The sequence below is a fragment of the Carcharodon carcharias genome, chromosome 2, assembly GCF_017639515.1.
Source record: "Carcharodon carcharias isolate sCarCar2 chromosome 2, sCarCar2.pri, whole genome shotgun sequence".
Classification (NCBI taxonomy): domain Eukaryota; kingdom Metazoa; phylum Chordata; class Chondrichthyes; order Lamniformes; family Lamnidae; genus Carcharodon; species Carcharodon carcharias.
In genome coordinates this window covers 154,616,302-154,639,843 of record NC_054468.1, presented here as the reverse complement: position 1 = coordinate 154,639,843, position 23,542 = coordinate 154,616,302, and the positions used below count along the sequence as shown (strand labels likewise).

Genomic DNA, 23,542 nt, shown 5'->3' with positions numbered 1-23,542 from the left:
ATGATCGCCAATACCCTCTTAGGGTCTGGTACCTGAAAAGGGAGAGAGATAGGAAAATACTGAAAGCTGCCATTAATTCTGTGAAACAGATCCCACCTTGCTACCTAAATGAGAATGCTTGATAATGAGTAAATGAAAGAAAGTTGAAAGAACTAGTAAAACCTTTAAAGCTGTGTACATACCAACAAATCGCTCATTTCCTGCCGTGTCAAACTTTAACTGGGGAATCATATGGAATGACCACGTCACAGGCTCTATTGTTGTCAGAGGTTCAGTTGTTGTAGGTAGAGTAGTCACGACCAGCTGAAAACCTTTGAAAATACAAGAAAATTGCAGTTAAAATGCTTCAAGACATGATTGATACAAACTTTCAGTATGAACTTAGTTTCAATTCTGCCTTCAAGAGGGCCCACCATTCCAAAGAATATTAGTACAGATTTACCCAGTGTCGTTTACCCCATGGCCTAAAACACTATCTAAAAATATTAGCCAATTACTGATTTGGAGGTGAGATTAAGATATCCAAATGTGTTGCCATTACAAAACAGAATATTTAAGAAGTGGATTTAAAAACTCAAAACATCAAAATGTTGTCAAATCTGCCCTTTTACTTGATTTTTAATGATGCTATCTCTGAAACACTATATGGATCCTTCCCACACCTTGACAAAAGCTCAAATTCAGGATGCCACATGTAGTGCTTTGACGCGATATTAAAGATTTAACTATAACAGTGTACCTTTTTTTAAAAAAGAAAGCAGATTAGTACTGGTCTCCAAGATGAGCAAAATGCTTTCAGTTTTTGGTATTCAAATCAACATGCTTAATAGGAATTAAATAGTTAAAAAAATTCACCAATGCTTGAAAATAAACCTTTAGCAGCAAAATATTTTTTGAACTTTTGTTTGACAAATTAACATCAGTTTATAAGCTGCAATCAGCAGCCTGAACGAAATGTCTTCAGTCCTGAAATTGGTGAAATGGCACATCTCTTAAGCAAAATTAACTGGACTTTATTCCTCACCTTTCTGATCACATTAATAGTGCACTACAAACTGCTGTAAATGCAAATTGATAATAGTGCAATGATGTCAATGACTTATCTGGGACTTCATGAATATAGACCACTGGACACAATCTCCTTAGCCATTGAAACAAAGTGATTGTGAAAGAAACAGAGTGAGTGATGGAGACAGAATATGATAAATTAGAGTTAGAGAACTTAAAAATGGAAAGGAAGAGAGTTGACTGAGAAAGAAGAGAGGCAGAAAGAAAAAGTAACACATTAAAAAAGTGCTATAAAGTAGGACTGGAAGGAATGAGACCCCATAGTTTCATTAATCCTTTTCTGAATCTCTAAGGTTGAGTGGCATGTCAGGACAATAAGCCAGATCATTAACAGTGCTTTTACAACAAAAAATACCAGCCTATATGGCTGTAATGAGATTAATTCGCATTTACAGCTCAAATCCAACAATTTATTGACATGGCAAGGTCCCAATTCTTTTGGTTCAGTTGAGGCAACAGTGGTAAAACCTGCAGGAATTTGTGGTGAAATGGAACTCATGGAATAAATTATCTTTGTCCCAGATTGCTGGGCTTTTGTGAACTGATTATGGTTGGCACTCTGACTCAACTGTTATTTTTCCAGCAATTTCAAGGTCTTCATGTCAGTTTGCTGAATACTATTAAATTCAAGTCAGCAACAAAATATCTGATACATCCAGCAAAATATTTAGTTCTTTCAAGACAGAGTAATCATTTCAGTGAACTACTTCTGTTGATTTCATTCCAAAATCCATTTGTCCCATAAAAATGATGGACCAGAAAACAGCTGTTTATCATATTTTAACTGTAACATAGTTAAACTGATGACATACATAATCACCATTGTAAAACTGCTCAAAGAGGAACACAAAAAAGGGTTTTAAACTGGTTTGGTAATCAGCACCATAATCAACCACAGCACTATCAAAGCAACAAAAAATTGAAGAGTTGGTTTCCTAGGTACAATATGCCACAGCATCCAAAACCAATGCATAAAGATTTCTTTGGGTGTATTTGCAGAAAAATTGTAATTATGATTATCATAGAAGCAACTTAATGTTTTTGTGAAAGGGAATTAAATAAATGCAGAGGAACATCAATTTATGAAAAAAACAGGTAATATTGAATAAATGTATTAAGATAGCAGCATGATAGATCTTTATTTTCAGAAAGCATTTAATCTCAAATATTGCTACTGTGAAGAAGAGCTCAGCACCTGGGAGATCTCTGGCGTACTAACCGGCCGTCAAGAGTGGGATTGCCTATGACTTGAGAAAATGCAACAATCTCTGGATGCAGGGGCTGCAAAACCCATGGACACAAAACTGGATGATGACCCCTCAAAAGAAAAAGAAGGTTCCTTAGTATACTTGTGATTAAAGTGAAAGTTTAAGTGATCCAAAGAATTTGTAATTTGTATAATTCAGTAACAATTATTACTAATGGTAGTAGTTCTTATTGGGCAACTATGATCACTGAGCTAAAAACAAAAAACTGCGGATGCTGGAAATCCAAAACAAAAACAGAATTACCTGGACAAACTCAGCAGGTCTGGCAGCATCGGTGGAGAAGAAAAGAGTTGACGTTTCGAGTCCTCATGACCCTTCAACAGAACTAGATCCCTGAGCCCCTGGCAATTGTCCAAGAATAAGGAATGTACTAGATAGCCTTGTGTCATTATAGTTTGCTATCCACCCCCTTGCTTTCAAAAGCTTCCTCTTCACTTGTGCTTTTGGTGGCCTTTTCTAAACCCACTCCTAAACACCAACCCTCTGTTTGTAAGTTCCTTGGGATTTTTTTTGTTACTTTTGAGAAAATGAATAAGTACATAATGTTGCAATAGTAACCGTGGGCAGAATTTTCCTGTTGGCGTGTGGGGACAGGCCCCGCACACATGCGCGTAAAATAACACGTGGTGACATCAGGCGAGCATCCTGACGTCACCGCACGTCATCGCAACATTTCGTTTGGCGGGTGTGCGATGTTCTCTGATGAGCACCCACCATCAATTAATGGTCCACTCAAGGTCCTTGAGGCACCAGTCGACCGCGATTTTTCGGTGCCTGTGCAATCTTCCGGTCAGCATATGGGCACAATGGGTAGGCTGGTAGGACACATTTGTATAAACCTCATCCACAGGCAGGATAAGAGGGCTCAGTGGGGTCGCGAGTGTGCTCTGTCAAATATTGATGTTTCAAAATTACTGATACTTGCCTGTGTGATATGCGAGACTTCAAAACACAAACTGGCATGCCTGGTCTGGACTCTCAAACTTCAGGTTAGCACTCCACAGTGAGGAATCTTTTTTGGGCCTGCATGTTTCAGGAAGCCTTCCCTTAGCTTGGGAATAGGAGCTGAACTCTCCACTGGAGGCACCTCCTCTGAGGAGGAAGGGAGGGATGGAAGGGGGAGGAGGCCAGGAGTGCACATTCAGCCTCCAGGGGAGCCACATTTGGGAGGTCGGGAGCTGGCACAAGGGGTGCAGGGCCAAGAGGTAGTCCAAGGCAGTAAGGGCCGCAAAAGACGCCACTATCCTGCTGCCGGGGTATACAGGCGGAGAAGCAGCTACCTCAATATGTCTGAGGTGCAGGGCCAAAGGAGTATTCAGCAGTATTGATTACATGGCCTGCATTTGGCCCATAATTGCTCATGTTACCAAATCCATTTTGTTTTATGCTTTTGGTGTCTGAATTGGGCCCATTTCTTGTTTCAATATTCCAATTGGTTAGCTTGTCATTATTTTCAAACATGATTCATACCAATGGCAAAATCAGATTTGATAAACATGGACCTGATTGGCCTTGTATGGTCTTAGAATAGCCAAGCACATGTAACCAAACCTGTATTCGTAGAAACATAGAAAATGTTTAGACCTGTTCATAAACATAGAAATACAGGAGTAGGTCATTCGGCCCTTCGGCATCATGGCTGATCCTCTATCTCAGTGCCACACTCCCGCACTCTCCCCATAACCCTTGACGCCTTTAGAGTCCAGAAATCTATCTTTTTCTTTCTTAAATATATTCAGTGACTTGGCCTCCATAGCCTTCTGTGGTAGGGAATTCCATAGGTTCACCACCCTCTGAGTGAAGAAGTTTCCCCTCATCTCAGTCCTAAACGGCCTACCCTGTACCCTGAGGTTGTGACACCTTGTTCTCGACCCTCCAGCCAGAGGAAGCACCATCCCTGCATCCAATCTGTCCAGCCCTGTCAGAATTGTATACATTTCAATGAGATCCCCTCATTCTTCTAAACTCCAGAGAATATAGGCCTAGTCGAATATCCCCTCATACGACAATCTTTCCATCACACGAATCAGTCTGGTGAATCTTTACTGTACTCCCTCTATGGCAAGCATATCCTTCCCTACATAAGGAGACCAAAGCTGCACACAATACTTCAGGTGTGGTCTCACCAAGGCCCTGTACAGCTGCAGTAAGACATCCTTGCTCCTATACTCAAGTCCTCTCGCAATGAGGGCCAACATACATTTGCCTTCTTAACTGCTTGAGCTTTCATTCCAATGTGCTACAAATACAATTTATTAGCCACCGCATTAAGCTAGCAGGCAGTTCTTTCAGCTGGACAAACTACATCTGAAACACATTCATTCTCTTCTGGTCTATATACACATGTTTTTCTGCAGAACCTGACATAATTTACACTGTGCTAATTCCAAGAGAAGCAGAAAACATTCACACAAACCAGAAAACAGAAGGAATTGTGCAAATCAAGACTGCCAATTAGTTCAAGTTATAAGGGTGACCTGAGATCACTAGTAAGATGTCATTGATTTTAAAGCCACCAGCAATCACCATTTTTGTAGTTAGTCCATACAAGCCATTCTAATGCAGTCGCATTTTATTTACCTAAGACATGCAAATCCGACTACTTTGACATAGTACCAACAGTAGCTTGGGTTAAGTATTAAATTGAAAAAAAAAACATGACATCTAGTCTTTCACCTCAAGCATGTTAGAATTTCTATACATCACAGGGCAACTTATGGAAAGTTAAAAATGCAGCACAAAATAAGCAACAGCCATACCCAGGCAGTACCTTCTTTAATGGCTAAAGCATCCAGTGCATCACGTTCCATGGGAGCTGTTATCATCATGTCAGGTTCCATCCCTGAAAACTCTTCTATTGAAGAAAGGCAAAGTTGTGCAAACAAAAAAATATGTTAGTGAGAATTTGTATTTCTGTAAATCAATGTAAAATACCACTTCACCCTGAAATTATGATGTTTAGTATTAATCAATGCTGTGGTATGTTCCAATGCAATTCCTTGGTATGCAAAGGTCTTAAGTAATTTCAAGTGGCTATGTACCTTCATAGTAGAAATGGAATTTTATTTAGACGCTATTAGGAATTAGATTTTTTTTTAATCAATCGCAGCTCACTTTGTAAGTTTACTGTGAAGCTGCATTCAATTGAATATGCAAAGAAAGCCTATTTAATTTATATTACCAGCTCAACTACACAAAAATATTTCTTAATGAAAAAGATGCTCTGCGTCCTTGTAAAATGCTTCTGTAAGAAGGTAGTTTTCACTGAGAAAGGATACTTCCTTGTTCAAACAAAAACAAAAATGTCGGAAATACACAGCAGGCCTGTCAGCACCTGTAAAGAGAATCAACAGGATAGATTTTCTGGGTGAAGACGCTTCATCAGCACCATTGTTAACTTTTCTCTTCACAGGTGCTGACTGACCTAATTCTATTTCAAGCATTTTCTGTTCTGAGTCTAGATTTCCAGCTTTTGCAGTTTCTATTTATTTATATGTGTTTATTCAATTTTAAAGAAAATTCATTCACATTAAACTGAAACCTGGTTGATAGTTTTCAGAGAGTGTCTTGTGAATCTAATGAATCTAACACGGCTTTCCTCTCTAACTTCATCTCCCTCCCAATTAATCAGCCTCTGCAAACAGATAAGGAAACAATTATAATTTATACTGTTAATTAGTTTTACCAATAGATAGAGCTAATAAGTTCTTTCAATCGGTAATTCTAATCAATAGTATAAATACGCAACTTTTACACAATTTAAAAACTTTATATTTGTATTTTTAAAAAGCCCCATGCTCAACTTTTCATTCTCTAATTTAATGTTCTCTGTGAGAAGTAGTGTTCATAAGGAATGCTGGTCAGGAAATAGCAACCTGGAGCCTTGGATATCCCGTTTATTACTTTAATTGGAGAAGGAATCAGGATTGCAATTTCCCAATGCTAGAATGTGTTTATGTATGGCTCTGGAAACAATTCCTTGATCACTTCATGCATCTTAATTGTAACCACTGATTTTACTAGCACTAAATGAATTTCAAAATGTCCTTGCAGTTAAGGAAAAATGCTGCATGTTACATATCAACACTTCAATTTCAGGAACATGAGAAAACAGAATACAAAATGTTTTATTGCCAAAGTATATCTATTTGCAGTGTGTTATGACATACTCCCCTGTGGTCAGCAAGTTTGTTGTTTTAAACAGACTACACTGCTATTTAATGAAAGCAAGATACAACCGACAATCAAAAGATGTTGCGCAGTATACTACTTTCCTCACTGTTGTGTAGTTGATTACCTTTTGGATTTGGACATGTCTGCCCATTTTAACAATATGCAGCAGAAATGCTTGCTGATTTTATATTTTCTTCATCTATGTGACTTTACAGCATGAACAAAAAAAAGCTCACCATTCCTCCCTGTTTTCAGGCTTCTCCTATCACTCACAAGAGTACATAAGTGATTTCAAACGGACAGAGATTATACTTCAACATGGCCTCTTCAATAAACGTTCATGACTCAGGTGCCCATTTTGCTCAGAATCAGCTCCTGCACTATGTCTGCTTAAGCATTCTTATAAATTATACTCAGTACAAGTTACAAGGCTCTGTTTCTTGTGTGGAAGTTCTCTCTCTGGGATCATGGATACCGTGTATCCAATTTTCCAGTGATTCAATTTTGAGAGCATCTCAAAAGGCCGCATTGAGCACCATACTCACTAACTGGACTTGAGCGAGGCTCCAAGCTGCAGCAGCTGTTAAAAATTTGACGTGATTGTGTGTTATATTCAACACTTGTAAAGTCTGAGATTTAATGAAAACAGTTACTGAAAGAAAAGATGTAACGATGTATTAAAGATAAACTCATTTCCAATCATTAAAGCACAAAGATAAATGAGTGCTATTATTATACTGGGATAATATTAAGCAACTCAAGTTAATGGAGCAGGCCATTCCACGATTCTCCTGAACTCCTGGAGTGTTATTTCATTTTTTGATTACATTTTTAAGCCAGATGCTTTATTAGATTTAACTTTAAATCTGACAATTTTGTGACCAGTCCCATTTATTATTTTTAAGGGACTTTTCCTCCTCCTCCTCTCCATTTATAGGTTTGCTTTTGCTTCCTCCTTCATATCAGTGACTGATTGATTAAAAGGGAGGGCAGTTGTCTGCTTCATTCCATTGATCGTGTGTTAGGGCTTCCAAATTCTATTACATTGCCAGGTAATCAACATCCAATAGTCACTTATGACAATAGTATTCATATCTGGACCTTGAACACAATGTCATGTTTTATATAAGTAAAAGGACTATATTCTATCAATGGTCAATACTGATGAACTTTAGATCATGCACGGCAATCCCCACTTCCCATATCAGGCATGATTCTTTCATTCTAACGTGTTCCTCCTGGTTCCACAATTTGGTAAGGAAGCCATAATATAGTTTTCCCAAATAGAGAGAAAGATATAAAATATATAAAGAGATAATGTATAGGGAAATTGCAGAGAAGTGAAAGAATTATAATGGAGGACTTCAATTATCCTAGCATAAACTGGGATAATAATAGGGCAAAAGTTAGAGAAGGAGAAGAGTTTCTGAAATGCATTCAGGAGAATTTTCTTGGCCGGCTTATTTGTGACCCAACAAGGAAGGAGGCATTGTTGGATCTGTTCTGGGGAATGAGGTGGGTCATATGTGGATAAAGTGTCAGTAGATTATTTAGGGAACAGTGATCATAACATCAGGTGGTTTAGGATAGCAATAAAAAAAGTACAAGGAGCAATCTAGAGTTAAGATATTCATTTGAAGTGCGGGGTGGGGGTGCAATTTAAGTGGGCTGAGAATGGACCTGTTCTGGGTAAATTGGAATCAAAAGATTGGCAGGTAAAATTGTAATGGAACAATGGGAGATGATTCAGGTTAAACTGGGGTACATTCCTATGTGGGAGACAAGTATGGCAATCAAAGCCAAATCTTGTGTGATTAAAGAGGCAGAGAATAAGGTTAAGCAGAAAAGGGGTTGATATGACAATGTTAGATTGATAATATAATAGAGAGCCAGGTTAAACATAAAAAGTTCAGAGGAAACAAGCAAAGCAGAGAGGTAGAGCAAAAAGGGAAGCTAACTTAAAAGAGATGCCAAATGTCTTCAACAGGCCTACAAACAGTTATGGGGTTGGAAGAGGGGATCTATACATGGAGATGAGAGCATGGATGAGGTATTAACCGAATATTTTGTATCCTACTTTACCAAGGAGGAAGATGCTGCTAGAGTCACGGTGAAAGGAGGAAGAAATAATAAAATTGATAAAGTGGATATATTTAAAAAGACTGACTATATTTAAAGTCACCAAGAACAAATTGGATTCATGCAAGGACATGGAGGTAAGGACTTAAATTATGAAGGTGCTAGCAATAACCTTCCAATCTACCTTAGATATGAGGGTGAAAGAGGACAGGAGAATTGCAAATGTTCTATCTTGTTCAAAAAATGGTGTAAGGATAAACCAAGCAACTATAGGCAGCTTAACCTTGGTGGTGGGAAAACAGTAATCTGGGACAAAATTAATAGTCATTTGAACAAATGTGGATTGATTAAGGAAAGCCAGCACTGATGTGGTAAAGGCAAATCATGTGTAACCAACTTGATTGAGTTGTTTGATGAAGCAACGGAGGGTGTTAATGGGTTGATGAGAGTACTGTGGTTGATGCGGTATACATAAACTTCCAAAAGGCATTTTGATAAAGTGCCACATAATAGGCTTGTCAGAAAATTTGAAGCAAATCCATGGATTAAAAGGGACAATGGCAGCATGGATACAAGGTTTTCTGAGTGACAGGAAGCAAGAGTGGTGAAGTAACTTGTTCCTTAAGCTGGAGGAACGTACTGGTGTTCCCCAGGGGTCAATACTTGGATCACATTGCTTTCCTCAGTCTACATTAATGACATCAACTTGGGTGTACAGGGCACAATTTCAAAATTTGCAGATGACACAAAGCCTGGAAGTATAATGAACTGTGAGGAGGATAGTGATAGACTTCAAGAGAATATATATAGGTTGGTGAAATGGAGAGGCATGCAGATGAAATTTAATGCAGAGAAATGCGAAGAGATACACTTAAGTAGGATGAACAAAAAAAGGAATATAAACTAAAGGAAACAATTTTAAAGAAGGTGTAAGAACAGAGACACGTGGAGGTCTTTGTGCACAAATCATTGAAGGTAGCAGGGCAATTTGAGAAAGGAGTTAAAAATAACATGGGGGATCCTGGCCTTTATGAATAAAGGCATGGGGCAGAATTTTTCATCCCGCGGCCCGACCCAGTGGGGAGTAAAGTAGTGCGTGATGATGTCAGGCGAGTGTCCCGTCGTCATCGTGCACTTGTGCAATATTTTGCTCAGCAGACGTGTGCTGATACTGGAGCGGCGCTTGTCATTAATTAAGCGACCACTTAAGGCCATTAACAGTGCAACTAACTGTGATTTTTGCTTTCCCATGTGATTTTCTGCATGTCGCACAGGCAAGGCAGGCAAGCAACCAGCCGACATTTTCACAAACTTCATCCAAGGGTAGGATAAAAAGGGTCAGCAGCATTGCCAGTGTGATTGGTGAGCAGTTTTAGAGGTAGTTTGTTGCTGGTTGCTTATTGGTTCTTGGCAGCTTCATTTCTGTTTGGGGCTTCATTCTTAGCATTTCCAGGCTTCATTTCAGGATTCATTGCTGTCAGGCCCCAGAGGATTCAGACCATATGGACTCTTCCAGGTATCAGACAGCCTTCCATTACCCTGGTAATGGGCATTGTGGTCTCCGCTGGAGGCACCTCCTCTGAGGAGCAAGAGAGGGGCAGAAGGGAGAGGAGGCCAAGTGTCCCTGTGCAGCTTCCAGGGACCTATGGAAGGAGAGGTGCAGACACAAGGGGTGCAGAGCCAGCAGGGAGTCCAAGGAGGAAGGGGCTGCAGAAAATGCCATTATCCTGCTGCCAGGCAGCAAATCAGCTACCTCAGTCTGTCTGAAGTGCAGTGCCAAAGGTGGTTCCGGCTCTCAAGGGAGACAGTGACCTCCATTTGCCAGATGATTGGGCCTGAGATCAGCTCCGACTGTATGGGTGGACACCCCATGCCAGTGGCTCTGAAGGTCACAGTGATCCTCAACTTCTATACCTCTGGCTCTTTCTAGGGCTCAGTGGGGGAATGTGTGTGGAGTCTCCCAATCAGCTGTCCACAGTTATGTCAAGCTGGAGACAGAAGCTCTGTTCAGGTGGATGCTGACCTTTATTCTTTACCATACGGACAAGGCCAACCAGGCTGAGCGAGCCAGAGGGTTTGCAGCAATTGCTGGGTTCCCCTGCATCCAGAGTGCAATCGACTGCGCACATGTGGCCATCAAGGCTCCAGCGAGTCAGCCGGGTGCCTTCATCAACAGGAAGGGATTCCCTCCATGAAAGTGCAAATAGTGTATGACCACAGGATGCAAATTCTGCAAGTCTGTGCAAGATACCCTGGCAGCTCCCATGATGCGTACATCCTGAGAGGTGCCAAGGTTCTCCAGTGCTTCAGCATGACTGGATGGATGGCTGCTGAGTGACAAGGGCTATCTGCTGAAGAGGTAGCGCATGACGCCACTCAAGAACAGAGGCAGAGAAGTGTTACAATACGAGTCATGCCTCCACAAGGGCAGTGATAGAGAGGACCATAGGTCTTCTCTAGATGCACTATCGATGCCTGGACCATTCAGTGTGTGCACTACAATACCCCCCTCAGTGGGTTTCATTGATTGTGGCTGCATGCTGCTCTCTCCACAATCTGGCACTAGCAAGGGGGGAACCACTGGAAGAATAGGATCTTATCATCTGTGGCCTGTGGAGCTGTGTCGAGTCCAGTAGTGAGTCAGAAGAGGGGGCAAGGTGAGGAGACTGCTGAGGGAGCGGAGCCAGATCTCAGTAACCTTCTGAGAGGCAGGGACACCAGGGACACCTTGATCCAACGCTCCTTCAGCTAGACTACCAAGGATCAGCTTCAAACGCATGCCAGGGCTGTTGTCTCCATCCCAGATGCCTGGAAGGACACTTTCATTTCATTTGAACCCAAAGAACACCCAGTGCCTGCACAATAAAGTTCAGAGCCATGCACATCCAGCATTATATACTGGCATTCCCCACACCAATGAAATAAAAAGGTGAAGCATACTCAGGCCATGACGACAAAAACACAATTTATGTCATTCTGACAGTTCAATAATCTTAACAGAAATGTTTCTGGCATTCAACATCAGACCAGTATAGATAAAGTAAACAAACATTAAGATAAAATCACCTGTGACCTGTCCCTCTTGTGCTCATGGTGCCTATAGCTTATGTTTGCGAATGCTACGTCTAGGTGCTCCCCCCTTGCTGCCACTGGCATTGGAGACAGCCTGCTGCCTCAGTTGTCTTGTTAGCCTTGATGATCTTGGCGGTCATCCTCTGGCCAGTGGAGCCTGTGCTGGCCCTGCTTGGGAGGGAGTGGCCAGTGCCACAGTTGGCATCTCCCCAATCTCTGCTGCCTCATCAGATGCCACGGTCACTGGCAGAGGGGTGAAGGAGTTGCTGCCATCATCCAGAGTGCCCTGAGAGGAGCCCGCAGGGATGACAGGCAGCTTGTGCACCAACGTGAGGTTGCTCTGAACCTCCCTGCACACAATTGATGGATGGGCAGTGTTTTGGGTGCCTCATCCATCTCCCACACTGGCACTGACCACCTGAGGTCAGTGCCTATGTGAGAGCTTGCAAATCTGAGTGCAACCCCAGGAACCCCTGATTCTGTCCCTGGAGCTGCCTCTCCATGAGAGGCACCACTCTCTCAATGGAGGAGGCAGTGTGCTCAGCCATGATGGTCACGCAGCGCTCATGCTCCACATGAACCCCTCCACGCAGACCATCGTGGATCTCTGCACATCTCACTGGACATCTGGCATCTGCCACCTAATGGATGACTCCAGATGCTCATCATCAGCCTTTGACTGAGCATCGTCCTGGTCCCCAATAGTCCTCTGACTGCCAGCGCCCTTGGCACTCTTTGCCACCATCTGCACCTCAAGTGAATGTGAAGTGCCCTCACCAATGTGCACCAACATTCTAGCCGCTGCTCTAATGCCCACCGAGGCGCTGGTAGCTGGACTGGTGCCTGCTTCAAAGAGTGGGTGTGATTCAGGTGCAAATGATGCCCAGTGGGCCTCCAGTGTCAGGGGTGACCCTTCGGGGTCCGGAGAGTGAACATCTGCTGGCGAACCTAAAAGGGAGAAGAAGGACATGTCATTAGTTAAAGTCATCACTCTGTCACTGTGTATGCCAGGTACCCTAGTGAGACAATGGAGATCTGCATCCTGGTGCCCTCGTCTTCCAATGATCAACAGGGACTCCAGGTTCGTGGCTCACATCAATGAAGGGACTACTACAGAATGGCTGCACAAGCCAAAATTCTCAATTTTGTGCACTGCGCTCTTACCTTCGTCTGGCACCGCTCTCCATGTCCAGTTGCACATGCGGTGTGCAGGCTCTCGAGCTCTAGGGTGTCTTGCTCATACTTCTAGAGGATTAAGAGGCTAGCTGGTCCACAACCTTTCTATGTTGTTGTGGGCCGTCTTCTCCTGAAACAACAGAAGAGCATTGATTAGTCCACTCTCTATCTGCAGCTCCACTGCAGTCTGGCCAACCCCAGCTGAGGAGCGCCTGACAGGGCACATCCAAGTCGTGGCCCTCAAGCCACAAGGCACTCAGTCCAAGCAGCTAGGGCTCACAACCTTGGAAAACTCCAGTGTCACTGACAGTTGGCACTCAGAGTCGAGCACACCTGAGATCCATGTGGGGACAGCCAGACCTTAACACATCTGCACACTGACCCATGCCAACATGGTACTTACCCTTCCTGAGCACAGCAGGTCATTGAAGCACTTCCAGCACTGCACCCAGGAGTGATGTATCACGTCACGTCACGACCAGCGCTGCCACCTCCTCCCATGCCCTCTTGGTGAGGTGCGGTGGCCGCCTCCTCCCATCCCTTGGGATAAGGATGCGCCCCCCCCCCCACCATCCACCTCCTCCAGGAAGATGACGAGGCACTCAGGGAAGCGGGGGCCAAGTGTCCACCCGACCTGCCCTCTCACCTGCCGTGTCCAGCTGCACTCGGGCCAAAAGTGTCGGCTTAGGGAACATACCCTGTGGCAGCCTTCCCGGGTCATCATTGAACCCGGCAGCCAACAGGCACCCACCCCCGGCCAGTGCGGAGGTGCGTTTCATGCTGGGTAAGCCTTAATTGGCCCGCCAGCATGAAACTGCGGTTGGGGCCCAATTGCAGGCAGCGGTCCATTTTGTGGCCACTTCTGGGCTTGCCGGCCGTGCCCATTGATGAAGGGAGAATCCTGCTATAGAGTTCAAATACAAGGAAGTTATGCTGAACTTTTACAAAACACTGGTACAGCCTCATTGCGTCCAATGCTGGACATCACGTTTTAGGAAGGATGAGGGACTTCAGTTATGATAGATTGTAGAGGCTTGTGTTGTTCTGAGAGAAGGGAAGGTTGAGAGGAGATTTGATAGATCTATTCATGTATTTTGTGGAGTCTAGACAGTGCAAAATAAAGAAATTGCTTCCATTGGCAGAAGGCTCAAAAACCAGAGGACACTGATTAAAGGTGATTGGCAAAAGAACCAAAGGTAACACAAGGGAAAGTACTTGACACACAGCAAGAGAGTTTTGGAAGCAAATCCAGTTATGGCTCTCTGAAGGAAATTAGATTAGCACCTGAAGATAAAAAAAATTGCAAGGCTATAGGCAAAAAGCTGGGAGTAATGCTAGCTGGATTACTCTTGCAGAGAGCCATCATGGACCGGACGAGCCAAATGGCCTCTGTCAGTGCAGTAACCATTCTATGATTCAAGTAGCAGATTCCAGCAATCCCTTTAAGGACCACAGGTTTGGCTGTCAACTGACTGAGAATGCTAACCACAGCCTGCAGCTAATTCACACATTTTAAACTCAGATGGGTGTTCAGCCTCCTATTTGCATATGCAAAGGGTCAACACGGGTATCAGCTACACGTGCTGGACACTTGTGCAGGAGCCCTTACCAGAGCAGCTGGTTTTGCAATTCTATTGAAAAATGACCACACATAAACCAGCCTCTGAACTGAAACATTAGCCACGTGTTTTCGGATTCTAAAACACGAAACACGCAAGATACAATTTTTAGGGCCTGAAGTATTGGCAGCAACATCTGGGGCAGGGTGTTCCATGCGCACCATCCGAAGTGGTAATCACAGCAGTCCCACAGCCATTTTGGAGACGGGACTTCCATCCCTCACTCAGGTGGAATCCTGCCTCACAGTTGCCAGCCGATCAGATTGGCCGACAGTTTTGTAGTCCCAGCAACACCAGTGGCAGCAATGATGGGGACTGGTACAACAAGCAGTCTCCAGATTTGAGGTCCCAGAGTCCAGGACAAGGTAAGTGCAGGGGTTCTCATGGCACGTAGGGTAGCTGAAGCCTAGGGTGGATTGGGAGAGTGGGGGGTGGTATGGGGGTAATGGAGAGGGCAGGGGAGAAGGGATTGCACTAGTGGGGCAGACCTTGGACCGGGGGCACCCAAATTGGAAAGAGGTCCCTTTATGGAGGCGCCCCTGCCGCAAAGCAGCCCCCCCACCCCCCCCACATTCGTACCTAAGCCAGGTGGCCTGCCAGGTATCCGCCTTCCCTGAAATCCACCCTCCAGCCTCAAAATTGGAGCTGGGCAAGAATTGGCCATTAAGTGGCCAATTAAGGGCCTCAATTTGGGTGAGGATAGGCAAGCTGCCCTATATGCCTCACCTGCACCACATAAAATTGTAGACAGGGGCAGACCCTGGGGCTGAGCTGGAGGGCGGTGGGGAGACCACTGAGAATTTTCCCGGCCCCCCCACTGCCTATAAGCCTGCTAATGGAGGACCATAAAGTTCTGCCCCTGGTAATAGATGGCTTATGATCTGTTGGATACCTTTCCTGTTTGTGTTGAGCACATGGCTCCTAAATCTTTTCTTTCCTAGTTGTCAGCCTGTCTGTTCAGTAGGGTTAATTCATAATTCTAGTGTTCTCCTTAATGTCTGGTCTATTCTTATGTTAGCCTGCAACATCACTCCAGAAGATAATACCCTCAATACAACAAAGTAGCCCTTTCCAAGCTGTGCCTATAACACTGACCAACAAGATAACAAATTAAGGGCAAATATCGCTACCTTGCACATTATCAGGAATGAATCAAAGATAAGTATCACAAAGCTATTCTCAGTAACAATTTGACATATGCCCTTTTGAAAACTGCATTTACAGTAGTTAACAGAATGTCCAATAGTTCTTACCTTCAGTGAAACATTCAATAGTATTAGCAGGACCTAGGATAGGATAACCATCTTCATTCAATCTTATATTACTGCCTGTGGGACATGTTGGAATGACAGTAGTAGGCTTGGTTGTTAACTCTGTTGTAGTTGGCTTGGTTGTTAACTCTGTTGTAGTTGGCTTGGTTGTTAACTCTGTTGTAGTTGGCTCTGTTGTGGTACTTCTGGTCGTTGCAGCCATGGTTGTTGTAGGTGTAGTAGTAGATGCAACTGTCGTTTCTAATTGGCGGATTAATCCGATGACGGGCTTGCCTCCGACTGACAAAATGGGCTTACCTTTTGGGTCAACTAAAGGTTTACTATCTCGTCCATGTCCAAACAGAGGTAAACCATTGGGACTCAGAATTGGGGTTCCTTTCTCATCTTTAAAATAAAAATTGAACAAAAAAAAGCCAGTCATTTTAGCGCAAGGTCTTAAATACCTTTTTATTCTCATTATTCATTCATGAGGCATGAACATTGTTGGCAAGGGCGGAATTAATAGCCCATCCCTAATTGCCCTTGAGATGGTGGTGGTGACGGCGCTTAGTGAACAATCTTGAGTGTGCTAGGAATTACACTAACAATGAGCCTCGCAATATGGCTCACTTATACCTGGTAGATGCTACATATATTCATGCGCAGGAGTCTGTCCTCTGAAAAAAGAACATGTCCCGGCATTGCACCTTTCTCAATTAAACAAAAGCATGAGATACAACTGTTCCCTGGTGCATTCCTCATGGCAACACCTTGATCAATCAGTGTTGACTTGCCTTTTTTGAATTTAAACAAAAGCTTGTGAATAACTGTTGCCCGGTGCACTCCCCATGACAATTACTCGACCAAAGTCCACTTGCCAACCAATTAGCACCCTTCTCTCATGCAGTATAAATTATTGTTTCCTTTGGAATTAGGTATTCTTATGTCTGTCCTGATGAATACAAGATGAAAAGCTTTGACAGCATATTTCTTTTGCCAGCAATAAATCTATTAAGCATCAAGTGCTGATTCAGAATCACTTTTCCTTATTTAGCCAAATTTATCTTAAAGGGGCTCCACTGGAATTGCACAAACCTAGTATAGTTCGACCATCTGCTCCCAGTTGTATTTGGAGGGGCTTTCCCTCTGTATCCTGGAGTATTTGTCCTTCAGGGTTCATCAGTATCCCTCGGTCAAAATCTACAATCTGTTTTAAAATAAAAAAACTAATATGTCACAATAGCAACCCTTGTCTGATGAGCTGATGAGAATGCTTTTTTAATTGATTTGACTCTGACATTGTTGATTTGATATTTGCATGATCCAGTTGTACTAGAAATACTCAACCCATTTAGTATCCTGAGGTCCAGCGATGACCCTACGCCCAGTTGCCTTTTCATTACTATCTCTGTCAACCGAAACTTTGCTCCCTCTGTCAGCTGTTAAATTTGGTCTCCCAGTTTTCCCTGTGATTTGACACAATATTTAAATTCATTAATATGAGTGATATTTGCTGAAAATCTATATTTATTATGGATCCTATCAAGTTTTTCAGTTGATAATTGGAATTTTTTTAATCTTATGAAAATCTAATGTAAAATACATCTTTTTCTTTACCTGAACCTAATCTTACGCATGGTCTGCAAAGGTGACAGAAGGTGCTCAAAATTGTCTACCATTCCCAACTTTACCTGAATGAGCTTATTATTCAGGGATATTACTGTGCACAAAAATAGAAACATAGGAACAGTATTGAGCCTTTTAACCCTTTGAGCAATTCAATTAGATCATGGTTGATCTGTATTTTAACTCCATGTGCCATCCATGTGCCAACCCGTCCACACCTTTGCTTAAGAACAATCCATCAATTTCGGTTTTGAAATTTTTAATTTAACTTAAAGGGAAAAGCTTCCACTGACCTTAGTGTGAAGATTAGTAAAACTCTATTTTTGAGCTTCTGGCCTCTTTTTCTGGACTTCACTAAAGGAAATAGTTTCTCTCGATCAACCACATCAGCTCCTTTAATCATCTTAAACACCTCAGTCAGACAACTTATTAATCTTCTATATTCATGGGAACATGTTAATAGGGCTGTTGCATTTTTAACACTATTTTTATAACTCAAAGCCTGCAGGTACAATTGTGTGGGTGCTTGTACCAGAACTTACAGTCATAGTTGATATGGTGAGTATGGATGGCCTGGATCCTGTACCAGCTAATCTCCCTGATATGGTTTTTTTTCATATTGTACCATTTCAGTGATGAAACACAGTGACCATCACTCTCTAAGCTATCATAATTGTTTTTAATTTATGAGCTTCCCTTCACATCCACTCTTTTATCATCTTCCTGTTCTCATGAGTTCTTGTAAATTCTTCAATTACAACTAGTTGCCTGATGATTTTGCAGGCAATATTAATCTGTTTTGTTTCTAATGCTGAGATTAGCCAAAAACCTCAAAAAAGAAAACAAAAAAGTTCCATATTAAGATTGCAGAACAAAGATTCCAATAAAAACATTTACAAATACCTAAAGAGATGCAAAATACAGTGGCTGCTGGAATTGTGAAATAAAAACAGGAAGTGCTTGAAACACTTGGGTCAGGCAGCATCTCTGGAGCAAGGAACAGAATTTGCATTTCACAATGCACTCTCCCCTGTATGGAAGAGATCAAACACAGATTGGATCATTACTCTGCTGAACATCTCCAGCAGTCTGCATGTTTGACCCTGACCACTTGGTTGTTTACCTCTTTAATTCTCTATCCCACTTCCACTTCAACCCTGAACTCTCTGCCTTCAGCCTTCTACATGTTCCAACTGAAGTTTAACTTAAGCTCAAGGAACAATACTTCACCTTTCTACTGGGCACTTTAATGCCTTCTGTACTTAAAACTAAGTTTAAAAACTCTAAATCTTAACCATTGCTCCTATTTTCTCAGACAGATGCTGGCAATGGAAAATGGCTACTGGGAGTGGTGGATGTGGGGGCTGGTATTTGGGATGGGAATTTCCTGTATATACATGGCCGACAAGGTAGTCCACACCTCTGGGGTCACATTTTTGCAGCATGCAAACTTCTCTTTGCTAGGTTTTTCTATGCATCCCTTCCCTAATACCGCTTTGTTACAAGCATTTCCACCCGTTCTGGGCTCATTTTTTGTTTCTTTACTTGTACCTTTTGCCTTGCACAATCATTCCTTTTCTCATTATAACACTCTTTACCTCCACACTATCACCGACATTTCCCCTTTGTTTTTTCTTCATTTCGTCTCCCTCTTTCCCTGGCAGTACTTTTGCATAAAATCCATTAATCTCTAATATTTTCTAGTTTTGATGGAAGATCATGCACCTTTTTCTCTTCCCACAGATGCTGCAAGTCCTGCCAAGTGTTTCCAGCACATCCTGTTCTCATTTTGTGCATACTTACATTGGTCTGGAGGAGACTTCCCAAATTTTCTAAATCTTCCTGAACGTAAAAAGTTTCCTGTGATTGTTGACCTAGAAGGAAACCGTGTTCTTATCCCTGGGAAACGGTGTCGATGTGAAGATGGTGAAAGGGGATGTGATGCAGAAAGTTGTGATGAGGATGGGGAGAAAGGCTGTCTTCTATTTATTTCCTTGGAGCCTGAAGGAAATGAAGATGCTTGTTGTCTGGAATGTCTTGAAGATGACAGAATATGTGATGAAGCAACAGACTGAGTTACAAAAGAGGTAACTGGTTTTGTTGGCAGACTGGCTACAAATTCTCTGTTGGCACCATTGGGATTTAAGTAGGAATTTTCTCGTTCAGATAGATGAGAGTGACCCTGTGAAGTTGAAGAAGAGGTAGTTTGGAATGGTACCGAAGAGAAAGATGGCTTACTTTTACTGTCAGGTATTCTAGCATTGCCAATATGGGAGGTAGAAAGGCGATTTGATGGCAAAAGTGAACGTGAGCCTTCTGAAGATTTAGAGGAGGAGGACTGGATTGATGAAGATGGATGGGACTGAGAGGAAACAGAAGAGGAAACTGGTTTTCTTTCAGCCCTTGATATCAGCATGATATTAGAGACACTAGAACCTGTGCTAGGCTTTAATAGTGAAGATTTGTCTGAACTTTCTGAGGGTGTAGAAGACGACTGAACGGGTGAAGGTGGAACATGCTGAGAGGAACTACTGGAAGTAGTTAGTTTTCTTTCAAAGGAGGATGAGGATGTTTGCTTTCTATCAGGACCAGACAATACCTTTTCATTACTGGAGCGTGTGAGAGGATCTGCCCATGAAGACCTGTGATAATTTCCTAAGGATGATGAAGAGGAGGATGAGACAAGAGGAGGAGGATTAGATCGTGGTGAAAATGTGTTTTTTGGGATCCCAGGCACAAGTTTGGTCTTAACAAAACTGGATCCTAATAAAGGGTTACTTTGTGAAGCTGAGTGTGATGAAGATGTGGAAGCGGGCTTTTTATCATGATCACTAATCACCCTTCTTCTGTTAGAACTAGACCAAGACTGGGAAGATGCAGTATGAGAAGAATTTGAATTTGAAGCTGTTCTTGAGAGTGGTCGTGTTGATCTAGGATCAGGAACAGAGAATGACTTTGGTGACTGGGAAATTGAAGTCTGTCTACTCAACATTGAATTATGGCTAGATTGCTTCAACTGTATTAAAATGCGATTCTTGTTTTTTTTGTTTCTCTCTTCGGCTTTTTCCTCCTCTTCCTCTACACTTTTCCCTTCCTTATTTTCCTCTGAAAACACAGAAGGTGATCTCGCAGAGGGAAAAGTTGAAGAAGTCAGATGTTTGGGCTGTTCTCGGCTTGGCTCTTTTGTTTCATTTTGTGTCTGAACAGATGATGAGCCAGAAGTAAATTGTTTTCTAAGACTTGCTTTGGAATTTGTTATTCTTATCTGAGTTGGGTTTCTGTTGGATGGGATTGCAGAAGAGGTAGGTCTTGTTCTAGTTAACAATTCACTGTTTCTCCTGGAGTCTGTAGCTGAATGCTTTGATGTTGTTAAGGGAAAGGAAGGAGGGATTAATGATGAAGAGGAGAAATGCAAGTTTTGAGCTGGTTTTGTATCAGAGCCATAAAATGGTGAATGGGAGTCAGGAAAGGGAGAGGAAGATTTTCTCATCTTTGATCTGAAATCAGAGATGGGTTTAGGAACAGTTGAAAAAGATGGCAAGCGTGATGAAGGCATATTGGGTAAGGACTTGGAGGCTGAAGATGATGCGAATCCTGGAGAAGTTAGAGCTTTGTCATGAGTCCTACGATGCAAAGTTGCAGCAGTATTGCCTGCCAAGAAAACCAGAGCAAACTGTTAAATAAAAGTGCTACTTTTCTGTAAGACTATATACATAAACCGCTTTTGCAATGAATAATAAAAGCAACTGATTAAAGATATTTAAAAACTTGCAGAAGTAAATAGCCATGCTCTATCATAAAATCACAGATTGCTTTATATTTTTAAAAATGGAATGCCAAGCAAACATTCAGACAGAAGAGGCTGGAAACTCTGAGTGTGGTACAGTAAGCAATGCACAGAAAATGACAACTAATGTTGCATAGGATACCAATTAAAATGATTACAGTTTTTTTATTTAAATGTGAATGGTAAGTTATAAAATCTGATGCAGAAGGGTCATGATTTATTTTATAGGCTGCACCTCTCAAAATAATTCTGGGCAAAGGACTGCCAATACTTTAAATGCTTACCTCTTCTACACTAACTGTTTCCTTCCAACTTAGAATGTATTTTTCTTTTCTTTAATAACCTTGGTTTTTATGAAAACAGAGAAATAATTAGAATAAATAAGCTAGAATACTTTTGGTGGATCAAATCCACCTATTTGACTTAATCCATTCCTCAATCCCCTCTCTTGTTGAACCATTGCTAATATCCACTTTCTCTAGTAACTTGCTCCAGAAGGATGGCACCATCCTGGTGCAGCACCGTTGGATGCCCCTCTTCTGAGCTGTTGCATGTGCCTGCACCCAACTGCATTAAGTCTGGTTGGATTTGTTCTGGAGAGATTTCATCATATGACCATCAATTGTCCCACCTCACCCAAACATTCTTATTACTGGTTGCATGACATGTCCCTCTTTGTATTTTCTGAAACAAATTAGAAAGCAAACAGATTTTTCTGATCCATTTGGATGATTTCTTGGCTGCCAATTAAACAGCTTTATTCCTCACCCCTATCCACAATATTTTTACACAAATAGTCATTTGGTCATACAGAACTTGAGTATTGCTGAAAAAAGTTTTGACAAAATGTCTTTTTTCAGCAATACGCAATATTTTTACAATTGATAAACAAAGAAATCGGGGAAAAGGCATTTATTTCATGATTCCATGATTTTTCTGTCAGATTTTTCACAAGATTACCCTGGAGGTTCTTCAATTCCTGAATGTTTTGGGTCAATCATGGAGGGTTGACATTCCTAGTGGGACTGGAGTTGCATGTAGACCAAACAAGATAAGCACAGCAGGTTTGCTTCTCTAAAGGGCATTAGTAAATCAGTTGGATTTTTAACAATCCAATAGATTCATTGTCATGTACTGTTACCAATTTTTTTATTTCTGGTGTTGTTTTTAATTCAATTTTGAAGTTATATTCTCAAACTATCATGATGGGATTTGAACTCACATTCGCTAGATTCTCCTGTCCAATAAAATAACTACATTTCTGCAACCCATAATTCATAAAATCTAAAACCATTCTTGTAATTTAGCAATTAATAAAAATCTCTGTTCTCTCTAAAACATAACTCACTATGATGAGCTTCCAAGCCATTGTGAAACCCACATGTTGTACAAAGAGAAAATTGGTCACCTTATTTAAGGAAGGATTGAAGGAAGAAGCATTGGAAGCAGTTCAGAGAAGGCTTACCAGACTTAATACCTGGAATGGGCGGGTTGTCCTTTGAGGAAAGGTTGGACAGGCTACACCTGTGTCCGCTGGAGTTTAGAAGAGTGAGGTGACTTGATTGAAACATATAAGATCCTGAGGGGTCTTGACAGGGTGGATGTGGAGAGGATGTTTCCTCTTATGAGAGAATCTAAAAGTAGGGCATCACTGTTTAAAAATAAAGGGTCACCCATTTAAAACGGAGATGGGGTGAAATTCTCTCTCTCAGAAGGTTGAGAGTAGTTGGAACTCTCTTCCTAAAAAGGCAGTGGAAGCAGAGTCTGAATATTTTTAAGGCAGAGGTTGATAGGATTCTTAGATTATCAGGGGCAGGCAGGATGCAGATTTCAAGTTACTATCAGGTCAGCCATGAATTTATTAAACGGTGGAGCAGGTTTGAGGGGCCAAATGGCCTACTCCCGCTCCTTGTTCATAACTACATCCAACAAAAGAGCTAGAAACATTCAGCAGATCAGTCAACATACATAGAGACAAATCACTCCTAGAATTAATCTGTCTTTTCTCCTTACAGATGCTGACTGATCAGCTTGTCCATTTCCAGCTATTTAGGTTTTTGCATTTCAGACAACTGCTGTTTCTAGAACAAAAACAAAATATTGTGAATGCTGGAAATCTGAAATAAGAAGAGAAAATGCTGGAAATACTCAGCTGATCTGGCAACACCAATGGACAGCAAAACAGGGTTAATATTTCAGGTTAATGAAAAAAGGTCATTAACCTGAAACATTAACTGTTTCTCTCTTCACAAATACTGCCAGACTACTGAGTATTTCCAAAACGTTGCTGTCTTTACTGCTGTTTCTATAACATTGGTTAACCACGATTTCCATTTGATAGCCATATGGCAAGCTTGGTCATCTACTCCTTTGTTGCTTAAATTCCATACTTGCATTAAAGTAAAACTAATGGTCCAAAAATTA

General features: G+C 41.9%; 1 protein-coding gene across 2 annotated transcripts in view; it reads right to left on the bottom strand.

Moving 5' to 3' along the window:
- fndc1 (fibronectin type III domain containing 1) overlaps positions 1 to 23,542 on the bottom strand; it is a 286,089-nt gene that overhangs the window by 87,928 nt on the left and 174,619 nt on the right. For both annotated transcript variants that reach the window (XM_041182867.1, XM_041182868.1), the window contains 6 exons: positions 19,135 to 20,982; positions 17,053 to 17,171; positions 16,801 to 16,912; positions 15,709 to 16,110; positions 5,107 to 5,190; positions 183 to 311 (listed from right to left, as the gene is read on the bottom strand). In XM_041182867.1, the coding sequence (XP_041038801.1) occupies positions 183 to 311; positions 5,107 to 5,190; positions 15,709 to 16,110; positions 16,801 to 16,912; positions 17,053 to 17,171; positions 19,135 to 20,982 (2,694 nt within the window). The remainder of the gene's footprint in view (positions 1 to 182; positions 312 to 5,106; positions 5,191 to 15,708; positions 16,111 to 16,800; positions 16,913 to 17,052; positions 17,172 to 19,134; positions 20,983 to 23,542) is intronic.